This window comes from Hirundo rustica, chromosome Z (genome assembly GCF_015227805.2).
Source record: "Hirundo rustica isolate bHirRus1 chromosome Z, bHirRus1.pri.v3, whole genome shotgun sequence".
NCBI lineage: Eukaryota > Metazoa > Chordata > Aves > Passeriformes > Hirundinidae > Hirundo > Hirundo rustica.
The window spans coordinates 20,720,211-20,735,359 of NC_053488.1; the positions used below are offsets into that span (position 1 = coordinate 20,720,211).

Below are 15,149 nucleotides of genomic sequence, written 5' to 3' on the forward strand. Positions count from 1 at the left end.
GAGAGAAGGCTGAGGAAGGCTGGCAAAGGACAGGCATGCTGTCAGAGGAAGAGGATGGCAGACAGGCCCTGACACTTTCTTGGGGCACTGTGTGCTTTCTGCCCCAAAGTCCCTGCCCCATCCAGCAGTCTCTTGCCCCAGCAGCCCTGCAGTCCCCAGGGAGCATTGCTCTTAACACCCTTTGCACCTCTCCCTGCCCACACAGCTTCTCCTTGTGGTCAGGAGCAGGAGCTGGGAGCTGTGAATCATGGATTAAGTAACTAGTGAGTTGGAAACTTCATGAGCTGCTGAAATTATGGATTAATGAGTCTAATGTTAGACCGGTGCAAAGGGTATTTGGCCTGTTTGATTTGTTTCCTTTCCTAAGGTGCTGATAAAATAAAGTTTAATGTTCAGAGAACATCCTGTGAATATGAACATCAGAAAGGATCCATATCCTGTTCCACCCTCCGGCTGATCAGGTGCCAAGGATCAGTGGGGATGAGCTGACAGCCAGTCAGTGGAAAGTACATGTACACCTGCATACTGTACAACAGGTACACCTTCAGTATCTGTCTTTAGCCACCCAGGCTGCCCAGTGGAGTCCCAGGTCTCTCTCCTGATGCCCCCAGCGTCCAGCCTGGATTCTGGACCACTCCAAAACCCCAGACTTCCCTAGCCCCAGGGCAACAGCACAAACCGTGGCTCGAAGGTTACTGGAAGAAATAGTACCTAGATATGGGATCCCTGACTCTATAGACTCAGACCAAGGAACCCACTTCACATCAAAGATCATAAAACACTTAGCAGAGGCCTTGGGGATCAGATGGGAATATCACACTCCTTGGCACCCTCAGAGTTCAGGCCAGGTAGAAAGAATGAATCAGACTCTAAAAGCTCAATTATCCAAACTTATGCTAGAAACTAAAATGTCATGGGTGAGGTGCCTTCCTTTAGCTCTCCTAAATGTTAGGACCCAACCCCATTCAGGTTCTGTTTTGTCCCCCTTTGAAATGCTATATGGAATGCCATATGAGCATGGAATACTGGTTGGACACCCCCGAATAGAAGATTGCCAGATCCAGTCTTATCTTGTCTTAATTAACAAAAATTTACAGGAGCTCCGAAAACGCGGACTAATAGCACAAGGCACACCTCTGGGATTTGCTATTCACAAAATCCAGCCGGGAGACCAGGTGCTGATCAAGACGTGGAAAGAAGCCCCATTGTCACCGCACTGGGAGGGACCTTTTCTCGTCCTCCTCACCACTGACACAGCAGTGAGGACAGCAGAAAAGGGTTGGACACACTCATCTCGGGTGAAAAGAGTTGAACGGCAAAGCAGCTCTCCGCAGTGGAAAGTCACCTCAGCTCCGGGAGACTTAAAGCTGAAGATACATCGGGAAACCTAATGACCAGAGCTTATCGGATAAGTTGTAACCAAGCAAGATGTCCCTGCTATCCCTTTGCTCATTTTAAGTGCGGGTATTGTAAACAGATTTGGGTGACTCATTGTTACAGAGGGGCCAGGCCATGGGGTTTATGTGAACATTGCTTTGAGGAGGAGACCAGGCTTACAAATCTATTTCTATACATTGCCACAGAATCGGGTCTTTTTGAATTGGATTATCCTGAGTGGTTTCATTATTTCACGAACGGGGTAAGGGGAGGACTAAATAAAAGAGCGGAGCCACTCGTGATTGAGTGTAGGAGAACAGTGAAAGTACCCTGTTTAGCTGACCAAGTGAAGATAGCTAAGTGGGAACAATACAAAAGGCGATACGCTCAAAGGAGCACCTGCAGGAGCCCTGAAGAATATCCCTGCTGCCAGGAAGATGGTTTACCCCGCCGTTGGTGGCACCCCAACGGGCGAAGGGTTGAGCAGAGGGATAGGCCTGTGGGTAACCCTGGTGACCCTGAGCCTAGCCGTGTACCCCACGAATGGCCTTCCCAACCTCAAGGAAGAGACGGGGAAAGGAACTGACCCCCCAGAGGTTCACTCAGAACTTACCTGGGATCAGGCCTTGAAATCCAGGGTACGAGTAGACTGGTCTACATTGCAAAAGGGAGGGGACTACAAATTGAATAGTAGGTTTCAAATGAACAAAACCAATAACCCGATGGCAATGTCTAGGAAAAGAAGGGAACTAAAAGGCTTACCTTTCATTCCCACCTGCATGGAATGTAATAAAACTGTATGGATTGGGGGGAAGAAGGAAAGTACCTTTGTGGGATACTTACAAGTGAACCAATTGTGTTATGATAAGAAAAAGCTAGACATGTGTACCCTTAACGGGAAAACATATTGGGTGGGACAAAATAAGAAATTGCAAACCAATTCTTTAAGTGGAGGACCCATATTGCTGGATTTGCTGAGTGAAAATGATGAAAGGGTATGTCTGAAACTAGAAAAGGTGTTTTGTTTTTCTAAAGATGAAGAAGGGTTGGACCCAAAAAACAAGATACAAAGGGTAGCCTTAGAGCTAAAAAGGCAGGAATTAGAAGCAAAGAGGAAAAGAATGGAGCAAGTAAGGATGAGGACACTTAGCAAGCAATATGAGCAATTAGAAAGAGAATCTAGTGATTAGAGCCTGTCTGCCTCCAGCAAAAATCTCTTCCTGGATCTAGTGCAAGAGATTGCTACCGAATTGGGGCTAACTAACTGCTGGATCTGTGGAGGATTGAGATCAGCAGAAAGGTGGCCCTGGAAAGGTGAGAGTTTGGCCCCTGAACAACTGCTCAGATGGGATAACAAAATCTTAAAAACAATGACTAGACCAGAGCGTTGGACACTGGATGAACGGGTAATAGGGACAATTTGCATTAGCAAGGAAGGAAATACATACAGGGAGACAGTAGGTTACACCCCATGCCTATCCACCCTAACCGTAAATTCTAATAATAAGTCCAAAATGTGGCAACCCGAACCCCCTAACGGGTATTGGGGAAAGAAAAGAGAAGAAGGGTGTAAATGGATAGAAGAAATTGGACTCTGCTGGCACCAGGTAACAAATGCTAACCCATACTATTCCCTGACTGACTTAGCGGGATTCTGAGAATACCCAGAGAACATATATATCAGATGGAAAGCCCCAAGTGGAATCTACTGGATTTGTGGGAAGAAAGCTTATAGCGAGCTACCCCGTAAGTGGAAAGGGTCCTGCACCCTAGGAATGATTAGACCCTCATTCTTTACACTTCCCCGAACGGGCAGTAATTTACTAGGGGCTCCTTTATATGAGACTCTCAGCAGGAGGAGACGAGAGATAAAGAGAGAATTTCCACAGGTAGGGGGGAATCAGAAATGGGGAGAGGAGGAGTGGCCTGCAGAGCGCATTATAGAGTATTATGGCCCTGCCACATGGGCCCAAGATGGGAGCTGGGGCTACCGAACCCCAGTATACTTATTAAATCGATTGATCGGGTTACAGGCTGTAGTAGAAATAGTTTCAAACCACACTTCGGATGCTCTAGAGCTGTTAGCCCGACAGCACTCGCAGATGAGAGCATTTGTATACCAAAATAGAATTGCCCTGGACTATTTATTGGCAGAAGAAGGGGGTGTGTGGAAAATTTAATGACTCAGAGTGTTGCATAGAAATCAATGACTATGGAGAAACAATTAGAGATTTAGCTGCAGAAATTAAAAAGGTTGCACATGTCCCAGTACAGAAATGGAACTCTATACTCCAAGCCTCTTGGTGGGATCAACTATTTGGGGCAGGAGATTGGTGGGAAAAGGTGGGATTTTTTATCCTGTGTTCTGTAGCTGGATTAGTCTTCTTGCCCTGTCTGATACCCTGTCTAATTAGATTAATCCGTACAGTAGTCCAGGGAATGCAAATAGCAGCACTCCCTATGGACCCTGAATTGGCCTCAGGGGGAGCAAATAAAACAAAGGCAGTCCCAAAAATCATGAAATTGAGTGAGAAAAGGAGTAAAGCTGCTCAGGTGTTAGAAAAATTTGAAGCTCGAATGCAGGAAGGAAGCATAGAAAAAACCTATTGGAACGAGACAACTGGAGAAATATAACCTGAATAATTAAAATGGTTAAGAGGCTTTTTTATCTTGATAGAGAAAAAAGACTATAACCAGAACACGAATTAAATTGGTGAATTTAGAAGAGGGGGGATTGTGATATATGTCCTAAAGTTAATTCGTGTTGATAGATAAAATTTAATATCATCTAAATAAATGTAAGGTTTTATTTTAATCCAACAAACTCTGAGTTAACTCAGAGTTAAGCAACTCAGAAGAGGGTGCAGGAATTCCTCTCGCTTGAAAGGACAAGGGAGGGGGAAACACGAGACATAACATGATTAAGAATTACCAGGAGGGAGACACAAACATGCATCAACTACCAGGAGAGAGACACAAACATGCTTTGGCTACAGATCGTTAAAAAGGAATGTAACATCTGCTCTGAAGTTACTTCATGTTAATAGAATATAAATTGTAATACTGAATGTATGATTATAAGTCCTGTATAAAGTAGCACGTTAGAAGTTAGGTTTTGTTTTAGCATTTTGTGGGTTAACTTGGGAAGAAGGGGGATTCAACAGAATACAAAATATCCCTAGCCTGAAAAGGTTTGGGAGGGACACGGAAAGAGCTTGATTGGAATTACCAGAAAGGAGGACAAAAGACTGTCACTGCCAGGAATCGCTGAAAGGAAACAAAGGGCAACGGAACACAGAGATGATAGCCCGGAGAACCCGATGATGGTTTCAGATCTGTATCTCAATGGTCTCTGGCCAAAATCAGCATGTCTACACCACACCTGGAACCGACCATCGACAGCATTGTCCTCCTCCGCTGATCCATTCAGACTCTTAGAACTGAAACTTGCATACTTAATGAAGCTGCTTCAGATGGAGGACTTACATCATCTCAGGCCTCTCTCCGCGATCCAGTGTATAAAAAGAGGCTGCTGCAAACCCCAGATGTGAACTTGGGGATAACAGACTGGCAGAGTGTGTTATCGTCGTTCACCCAGCGCCGACCCCGGGCTCCACGCTGTCCTTTTAATTGTGGCTGTCCGAGACTGTTATTTTGTCTCTTAATAAATTTCCAAATTTTGATTTATCGAATTTGGTCTTCTCATTTATAATATATGCTAACTACAATCCGTGAATCCCTTACAATTAAGTTAATACCCAGTGCTACTATCAGATCCCTTCCTAACAAGTTATAATCAGCTTCCTCCACCAATAACATGTCCCCGCAACAAAATTTAGTATCTGATTCAATTTCTACATTCTTTACTATGGGAACTTTAAAAGGTTCCCCTTTTGCCCCTATAACCACCATAAAGTCCTTGCTGACCTGGCATCCTGGGGGTAACTGTTTAAATGTGCTTTTCTTGGCCCCAGAGTCTACTAAAAAGTCCATCTTCGTTCCCTTGGGTCCAATTTTTAATGTTATCAAGGGCTCTTCTGATGTTATGGACCCCAAAATGTAGAGCCCCTGACATCCCTAATCTTCTTGAAACATCCTTTCATCCCTCATCCTTTTCGGGCAATCCCTTTTTACGTGTCCTTTTTTCTTACAGTAAAAGCATTCCAACCCCTCTGCTTGATTCACCGGGGTCCCTTTCTGTGGACGCACTGGTCCCTTCGATGGTCCTTTCTTTAGAGGTTTTTCTGAAGCCCGGGGCCGTTCCTGTTTTTGGGCTTCCCTTACAGCTGCTACCAGTACTCGAGCTTGTATTTTCTGCTTTTCCTCATCTCTCCTCATATATATTTTCTGAGCTTCCCTCAATAGCTCCTGTAATCCCTTCTCTTGCCACCCTTCAATTTTCTCTAACTTTTTCCGTATATCCTCCCATGATTTTGCTACAAACTGGGTTTTTAGCAAGACTTCTCCCACAGGAGAGTCAGGGTCTGTTCCTGAATATATTTGTAGACTTTTCCTTAACCTTTCTAACCATTTGGTAGGGGTTTCCTCCTTCCCTTGGCATTCCCCAAAAACCTTACTCAGATTCTGCCCCCGGGGTACGGCTTCCCTGATTCCCTGAATGATTATGTTCTTCATATCGATCATATTTCTTCTACCCTCCTCGGTCTGGGCATTCCATCGGGGATCCTGGCTTGGCCATTTCTGATCTCCCGGGGTACTTTGAGGGTTCCGCCGCTCCCATTCCCTTATTCCTGCCTGTCGTATCATTTCTCTCTCTTCCGTGTTAAATAAGGACCTCAAAATGGCTGTGAGATCCTCATAGGAATATATACTAGTTCCCAAAAACTCATCCAGCCTTTCAGATACTCCTAAGGGGTCATCCATAAGCTTTCCCATCTCCTTTTTGAAAGCTCTCACATCGCTGGTGTTAATCGGGACGTTTACATACCCGATAATTCCAGGGGCAGTTGGTACTTCTCTTAAGGGAAATAGATTTGCCTTTTCCCCTTCCCCTTCACTCTCTGCCTCATTCATTCTCTTTAGCTGTCTCCTAGTCCTCCTAGCGAGTGGGGCATGCTTAGCTTCTGCTGGGACCTGCGGTGCCATGGGAGCGGGACTAAAGAACGCCACCAGATCTAATTCAAGCGGCTGGCCATCGAGGAGCGGGGCGGGGGCGTGGGGAACCTGCATCACCCCCCCTGATGGCCGAGGAGCCGGCACCGGTTCTAGCGGGGGAGGGAGCCCAACCGGGGGGAACGAGGCCCCACGTTGTGACCTTAACGGAGGGGCAGATGGAGGGGGTGAGGGTCCGGGGATCCCTTGCCCCAAAGGATCTCCCAATCTCCCGGGGTTTTGAGGTTCATCTGGACCTGGGAGGGGAGGGGCTGAGGGCACTAGGTAAGGTGGGGGAAGGTTATCTAAAGGTTCCCACTTATCCCCTGAGACAGAGGTAGGACACTTTAATTCCACAGGGAAAATCCTAGCATCGATCTTTTCCCAGATCCCTGCATATCCCTGTTCCTCTTCACTTCCCCTCTCCTTAACATAAAGTGTTAGTGCTTTGCAAACCCATTCCTCAAATGTCCCAAAAATGGGCCAAGTTACATGGTCCCGTATTTCCACCCCTCCCCATATTTCCATACAGTAATGCACCATCTGACTCTTTGACTTCTTTCTCCTTATGGGGCACTCGTCCCAATGTTCTAACATCCATCCCAATGGACTCTCAATCGGGATTTCAGGGATCCCTTTACCGGTTCCCTGTTTGGGTTTTCTTAAAGCCTTTTTACTATTCTTACTTTTCGTTTGCCCCATGGTATGGGTCCACCAGATACTGTCCCTTTAAGAGTGATCGCTCCCCCTCAGGGTGTTCTCTGGTGATTGCGAGCTCTCCTTTCTCTCTTCCTTGGACCTTTCCCGGTCCTAGGCTGAAAAGTTTACCAGTCCCCGGAACTCTTGTAAGGACGTAACCTTCCCTTTCAGCCTTCCTGTGACCGACCCCCCCTTTCCGAAAACTCCCCGAGTTTTCAGGGCTTAACGTGTGAGGTGCGTTTTACCCCCGAAACTTTCGCTTCCCCCGCAACCGACCACGCCCCTCGTGGGACAATGGAACTGCGATTTTGGGGTCCCACTCGCTTCGTGATAAATCACGTCTCACTTCACACGCTCGGTCACCCCCACTCAACCACGCAATACTTACGATCCTTTTCCTGCGTGGGCTCTTCGTGCACGTAGACTTTTACGAGTAGATTTCTTCGCCGCGGCTCCGGAGGTTCTGCTCCCCAAAACCTCCCCGAGTTCCCCGAGAGCTCTGACCTCGCCTATCCCCTTTTAAATGTGGCTTTTTGCTGTTTTAGTCCGTCGTGTGGTTGATCGGTTCCACCCGGCTCTCCCAGCTCTGCCAGGCCGCTGAATTCAGCAGGGCGCCTCCTGGTCAGAGACGGGGGTCCGACGGGGGTCCCGGTATCACTCCAATCACGTCGGGGTCACCAGAAATTGTTATAAATGAGAGGACCAAATTCGATAAATCAAAATTTGGAAATTTATTAAGAGACAAAATAACAGTCTCGGACAGCCACAATTAAAAGGACAGCGTGGAGCCCGGGGTCGGCGCCGGGTGAACAACGATAACACACTCTGCCAGTCTGTTATCCCCAAGTTCACATCTGGGGTTTGCAGCAGCCTCTTTTTATACACTGGATCGCGGAGAGAGGCCTGAGATGATGTAAGTCCTCCATCTGAAGCAGCTTCATTAAGTATGCAAGTTTCAGTTCTAAGAGTCTGAATGGATCAGCGGAGGAGGACAATGCTGTCGATGGTCGGTTCCAGGTGTGGTGTAGACATGCTGATTTTGGCCGGAGACCATCGAGATACAGATCTGAAACCATCATCGGGTTCTCCGGGCTATCATCTCTGTGTTCCGTTGCCCTTTGTTTCCTTTCAGCGATTCCTGGCAGTGACAGTCTTTTGTCCTCCTTTCTGGTAATTCCAATCAAGCTCTTTCCGTGTCCCTCCCAAACCTTTTCAGGCTAGGGATATTTTGTATTCTGTTGAATCCCCCTTCTTCCCAAGTTAACCCACAAAATGCTAAAACAAAACCTAACTTCTAACATGCTACTTTATACAGGACTTATAATCATACATTCAGTATTACAATTTATATTCTATTAACATGAAGTAACTTCAGAGCAGATGTTACATTCCTTTTTAACGATCTGTAGCCAAAGCATGTTTGTGTCTCTCTCCTGGTAGTTGATGCATGTTTGTGTCTCCCTCCTGGTAATTCTTAATCATGTTATGTCTCGTGTTTCCCCCTCCCTTGTCCTTTCAAGCAAGAGGAAATCCTGCACCCTCTTCTGAGTTGCTTAACTCTGAGTTAACTCAGAGTTTGTAGGATTAAAATAAAACCTTACATTTATTTAGATGATATTAAATTTTATCTATCAACACGAATTAACTTTAGGACATATATCACAATCAGGAAACAGAATTACCCAGCTACTGTCCCCAAACCCCATCTTTCCCCCTGCAAAGCCCCTCCAAAACACTTTCCTGTTGTCCCCCTGCCAGCACCTTGCTCTCCCTGTGCCTGCAGAGTGGCTGCTTGTATATCAGAGACAAAAGGGACATAGTTCTTTGCTGTGTGGGTGTTGAGGGTTAAGTCTCCTGGAGAACTTTTTCCCCTCTCCCAAGTTGCTAGGAGACTAAGTGCTGAGTGCTTAACCTGGACAAAAGAACTGATAACTTAGTTTTTGGGGGAGGGAGAAAAGCTCCCGGAGAGAGCTGAGGGTGGGGGGATCTCGCGGCTCTTTTTCTTTCGGGGAGGAGCACCAATCGGGCCACTGCTGGCTGCTGGAGTCCACGGTTAATGAAGGAGTCTGGTCCTGGGAATTCTGCCATCTGTTGGAGTATCCAGGAATTCGGAGTTTCTTCGCTGTCCTGCTGGATTTTGGGTCAGCCCGGGTCCAGCCGCTGCGGCTTCTCCGGCACTGCCACCCCTGCCTGCCGAGGACACCCCCTGCCTGCGGAGGACAGTCCACCGCGCCCGGCTTCCAGCCATCAGCGCCGGAGCTTCCACCGTTTGCCCTCGGGGTTCTTGGTTCTGTTCTACTATTGTTATAATTGCTGTTGGTTTTTTTTGTCTGTCCTGTTATATTTACTAGTAAAGGACTGTTATTCCTTTTCCCCATAGCTCTGACTGAAAAGTTTTACTTTTGATTTTCCAAATTATAATAACACGGAGGGAAGGATTCAAATTCCTCATTTCCTAGAGAGGCCTGCCTCTCCATAGCAGACACCAGTCTTTTCAAAACCAAGACAGTGGGGAAAGGTTTATTTGGCTCCATGTGTGAGGACAGCAAGTGTGGGAATGGGGAGCCCCACCAGCAGGTTGCTGGGAGGCACTGGGAAGAAGCAGGGCAAGGTGAGGATGTGTTTCCTTGCCAGGAGCCCAGCTCGGGACTGGGACAGTGGGGAGGCTTGGGGAGGCAGAAGGACAGCAGGGTGCAGGCAGCACTGGTCCCTGTTCCCATCACTTGATGAAGGTGAAGATGGAAGTGCCGACCCTGCAGGGAAGATGTGTCAGCTAGGTGGAAGGGAGGGCTGTGGGGAGAGAAGGCAGGGGCAGAGCTCACCTGGGGGCTTTCCAGGTGTCCTTGTGCGACAGGACCTCTTCCCGCAGGAGCCACGTGGACTCCAGTGTCTCCTTCCCACAGTGATCCACAAAGCACTGGCCCACAAAGGCAATGGTGGAGTCTGGAAAGGCTCAAGAGAGGCAGAGTGGGGTGAGAGCCTGCACCGCAAGATAGGGAAGCCTGGGCCACCTGATCCTGGAGACAGACAGACAGACAGACAGACAGACAAACACCAGAAGCTACATGCCCTGGACAGAGTGAGGGCCTTCCCTGCCAGACTGGCCAGATGGACCGCTTCCATATTATGATGGGTTGGCACAGTTTTGTTTTCTGCTTATAGGGAAATGTGAGATGTTTTTCCCTGCCAGGACTGCGGAGTGGTTTTAGCGGGGGAGGACAGGGACCTATCAGAACGCTAGCCAAGATATCGGCAGCTAGTTTGACCAATAAGGATGCCAATGCGACTTTGGAAAGGACATTTAAAACTCCAGCCTTCAGCAGATGGCTCTCTTGCTTCCGAATCAGCCACGGGGTAACATCATGGGCGGCCAGGCCGGGCCCGGGTCAGGCCCTGCTCCCTCTCTGGGCGGCCGGGCCGGGCTCAGCCGGGCCTCTGAGGGCCGCTGCCCGCACAGGGAGAGCCTGGGCCGGCTGAGCCCCTTTCCCTGCCTGCTGTCCAGGGAGAGGGGCGGCTGCGGTTCGGCAGTGCTGGCCACGTGCTCAGGACTGTGGCAGAAGGGGCCAAAACACGGCCCAGCTTAATCACCGCTGGCAGCAGAGAAAGAAAGCTTCATAACAACTCTGAGCCGGGCCGCCCTGGATGAGACCGAGGGGTGGAAAAATGGACATCTGCCAACTTCCTCCATCAGCACAGCTTTGTATTTTCTTCAGCCCTGCAGCCCGGGGCCTGTACGTGGCCCTTGCAGGCCTGGGTGGATTTAACCCTTTCCTGGCAACATGGAGCTTCTAAAGCACAACTTTTCCTTGAGAGAAAGAGGAAAGAAAACACAGGGCACATAAAACAGACACTGCATGAAGTCAGTGGGTTAGAAGTGAAAGAACTGAAAATATTGGAATAGGATTGAAGAAGTGGACATTTTTAACTGGACTTCTCTGGGGTAAACTATGGAGAAATGGACTGTTCTTTGTAGCATCTTAGTGTTGTTGGGGAGAATACTAATTCTAATCAATTGATGTAATTGAGATTTAATTGAGAACTTTAAAGCCCCCGCTCCTGGGTTAAAGGAGGTCTCAGCCTTTGAGACAAAGATGATCTTAGACTAGAAGAAGTATTTGGAAATAGTACCCCAGATACACTGAGAGGCCTTGCTGATAGAACAATCACAGTCTGCAAAAACTCCGGGTGGTAGCAGACGTGTACCATTTAAAAGCCGCTGGACTATTTTGCTTGTAGCAAGCATCCCCATGAAAAACCTTAGAGAAACTCTTCTCCTAAAGTAATGAGTGATTATGTCTAAATAGTGAAACTGACTGAAAATCACAAGTTGTATCTTTCTGTGTTGTTTAATAAGAAAGTTAATAGTTTGTAAGGGGAGAGAAGAGTGTTTTAAATTGTCAGTCAGTTTTAGTTTAAGTTTTCTTTTTCTATTTTTTTAAATTCTTTTAGTGTGTATTAATAAAACTATTTTTGTTAATTTTTAAGCTTAAGCCTGTTTTGCTTTTCCTCCTAATCTCTCCCTCCCACAGAAAAATAATAAATACTAAAACCTCTACATTAATTGATGTTTCTGCCTGGTTTCATTAAATTAAGACCATTACACATATGAACCCAACAGAGATTTCGGCATCAGCCCTGCCATGCCCCTTGGACAGACAGATGGACACCTCCATCATCTCTTCCAGACAATCCTGAAACCCGCCACAGACAGACCACTCTCCCACCACCACTTCCCATGGCAGGAATGTGTGTGTGTGGCCCCACTGTGCCCACAGCTGGGGTACCTCTGGGTGCTGCGGACAGGGGGATCCCCGCTCCCAGCATGGGCAGGGGATCACAGTCACTGCTGTACCTGAGAACTGCCACTGCACAGTGAAACCAAACGTGGGGTGTTTCTTGGCACTGGGATGCTGCCGGATCCCTTGCAAGGGTGACTCCAAGATCTGCTTGTTGGTAGCTGCCACTACAGTGTGGTAGAAGCCTGAGAAGGTCCCAGCTGTGTTCATGGCCAAGATGGTCATATTGGAGCCCAGCTCATTTCTCAACAGGCCCTTCAGGTCACACTGGGTCATGTGGGTAGCCTGGGCAGTGCTGAACCACAGTTCCCTCTCCACCCGCCACCCCAGCTTCCCTAAGCAGTGGGATGTGTGTCCAATAGCAGGACTCCTTTGTGTGGCAACGGAGACCAATGCATGGGCACCAGCTGGACAGCACCTCTCCCTCCTTGGGCAGGGCATGGCAGAGCTGGGAATACTCCAGCCTATACCTCCCTATTTCAGAGGCAGATGACCCACAGAGCCCCCAGGGACCGCACAGCCAGAGCTGGCAGCCTCCTTGGTCACGGACACTGCACCGTGGAGTGGCACGGCATGGCAGGACATGGCAGGACACAAGATGAACAGACAAACTCTGTGTGCTGGGGTGTCACAGGACAGCACAGCATGGCATGGTAAAAACCTGCAACCCTGTCAGCCCTGCACACCGTGTCCCAGGGGTGGCACAGCATGGCACAGGATGGCACAGCACCGCAGGCTGTGGCACAGCACAGCATGGAGCAGCACAGCACGGCAAGGCAAGGCATAGCGCCAGAAAGCACAGAAGGAACAGGCAGCCCCTTGGCCATTCCCAGTCCACCACAGGGATGGCACTGCCAGGGCGTGCAGCCCCTCAGCCCCTCAGCCTGCACCCGGGACAGCATGGCTCGGCTCGGCTCGGCCAGACTCTGCCACAGAGCTGCCTTTATCTCCTGGATGCAGCATCACAGGGCACGAGCAGGGCCAGGGCGAGCAGCAGCAGCAGCAGCAGCAGCAGCAGCCCGGGGTTCCCACGGTGGCAGTGGCTGCGCGGTGCCCAGGCTCTGCCTGCGGTGCTGCCAGCACCCGCCCAGCCCCTTTTATAGCAGAGGGGGCTGTGGCCGGGCAGCGGCTGCCAAAACCGGGCCTCCTGCCAAAGGACACCCCGTGGGAGACGGGCAACCAGCCACTGCTCCAGGCTCGATGGGCTCCTGTTCCCCTGGGGCAGCTGGGGGTCCCAAGGACCATGGCTGTGTGGAGAGTCTGCATAGGAGGACTCTGCCGTGGAGGGTGACAGCAGGGGACATGCATCAGGCCTCGGGTATGGTGACAGAAGGGACCGTAGCGGGGGTATTGGGGATGTGTGTGCTAAGCCAAGACATTGTCCAGAAAAATTGGATTTGTTACCTGGTGCATAACAAGGCAGTAATTGTACACCTCAAGGGAGACATTGATAATTTATTTTAGTTCGACAAACCTGGGTCCTCAGTGTTATTCCAAAGATCAAGCACACCAACCAGCAAAACATTTTGCTATTTACACATTTTAGCAAACAAAAGCATTAATGTTCATTGGCTACAAGTTATTTAGTTCTCTTTTTAAATACTATACTCTCTCCTATTGGTTAAGAATTCTCCTGCATCTGATGCTAATTAACCTGTAGGCTCAGCCTTTCTCTTCTCTTGAGCTGGTGGGTTCCTTGACTCAGTGGGCCATTGTTAGGCGTTAAGTTTGGTTTTGATTTTTTTTCTTTCCCTATAGAATTTTTCCCCCCCATAAGTTGCTAAGAGACTAAATACTGATGCTTAAAGGGTACTTGACCCACACAAAAGAAGTGGGAGTGTGGTAGATCACTTAGTTTGGGGGGGAGGGAAATGCTCAGGGGCTCCCAGGAGCTGGGGGTGGTTTCTTCCGCTCTCGGTTTCTGAGAGGACGGTCGGGAGAAGTCCACTGTTAACGGAGGGTCCGATCCTGGGAATTCTGCCACCATCCATCATCTGCTGGAGTGCCCAGGAATCTGGAGCCCCTCACCTGCTCTGCTGGAGCTGGGTAAGCCCGGGTCCAGCCGCCGCGGCTTCTCCGGCACTGCTCACCTTGCCCGCCGGGACACCCCCTGCCTGCCGGGACACCCCACCGTTTCCAGCCATCAGTCCGAGTTTCCACCCTTTCGGCTTAGTGCTCTCAGGGTCCCAAGAGATCAGACTGCCCGGGACTTGTGAGACAAAACCCCTCGGGGCTCTTGGTTCTGTTTATTATCATTATTATTTGTAATATATGTGCTAAAGTTAATTCGTGTTATCAAATTATAAAGGGTAAATGTTAACTGTATAAATATGAGTGTCAAAGATGTGCTCAAAATAACATAGGTAAAAGTAAAATGTAGAAACCAAAAATGGAAAATTTCCTCAGCTTGGGAAGCACAGGAGGGACACGAGGAAAGTATGATTGGAATTACCAGAGAGGGGGCCTTGAAACTATCGCTGCCGGGAATCCCTGAAAAGAGACAAAGAACCACGGAAGACGGAGATACAAGTCCGGAGACCACGATAATCACTTCAGATGGATATCTCTACTCGTCTCCGTCGAAATTAACATATCCACGACACACCCGGGCTCGGCCATCAGCTGCATTGTTCCACCCTACCGGTCCATTCAGACTCCCGATACCGAGACTTGCATAATTAATGAAGACGCCTCGAAGAGGATAATGTCAGAATTTCGGACTTCACTCTGCGATCTAGTGTATAAAAAAGGGTGGCTGGAGACCAAAATTGTGAACTTGGGGGGATATCAGGCTGGCAGAAGCTGATATCCGTGTTCACCCAGCGGCGATCCCGGGCTCGACGCTATCCTTTTAATTGTGGCTTTCTGAGACTGATATTTTGTCTCACAATAAAATTCTAAATTTTTGATACATCGAATTTGGTCAATTTATTTATAACAATTCTGGTGACCCCGACGTGATTGGAGTGATACCGGGACCCCCGTGAGACCCCCGTCTCTGACCAGGAGGCGCCCTGCTGAATTCAGCGGCCTGGCGGAGCTGGGGTAGCCGGGTGGAACCGATCAACCACACGACGAACAAAAACAGCAAAAGCCACATTTAAAAGGGGATAGGCGAGGTCAGAGCTCTCGGGGAACTCGGGGAGGTTTTTCTTTGGAAGCAGA

General features: G+C 48.7%; 1 protein-coding gene across 1 annotated transcript; it reads right to left on the bottom strand.

The window, feature by feature from the left end:
- Positions 1-9,907: 9,907 nt before the first annotated feature.
- Positions 9,908-12,260, bottom strand: LOC120765677 (avidin-like). Its single transcript, XM_040090766.2, has 3 exons — positions 12,041-12,260; positions 10,011-10,131; positions 9,908-9,941 (listed from the first exon to the last, which is right to left on the bottom strand). Exons 1-3 carry the CDS (start codon positions 12,258-12,260, stop codon positions 9,908-9,910), a joined length of 375 nt encoding a protein of 124 aa, XP_039946700.2.
- Between the last annotated feature and the right edge of the window lie 2,889 nt (positions 12,261-15,149).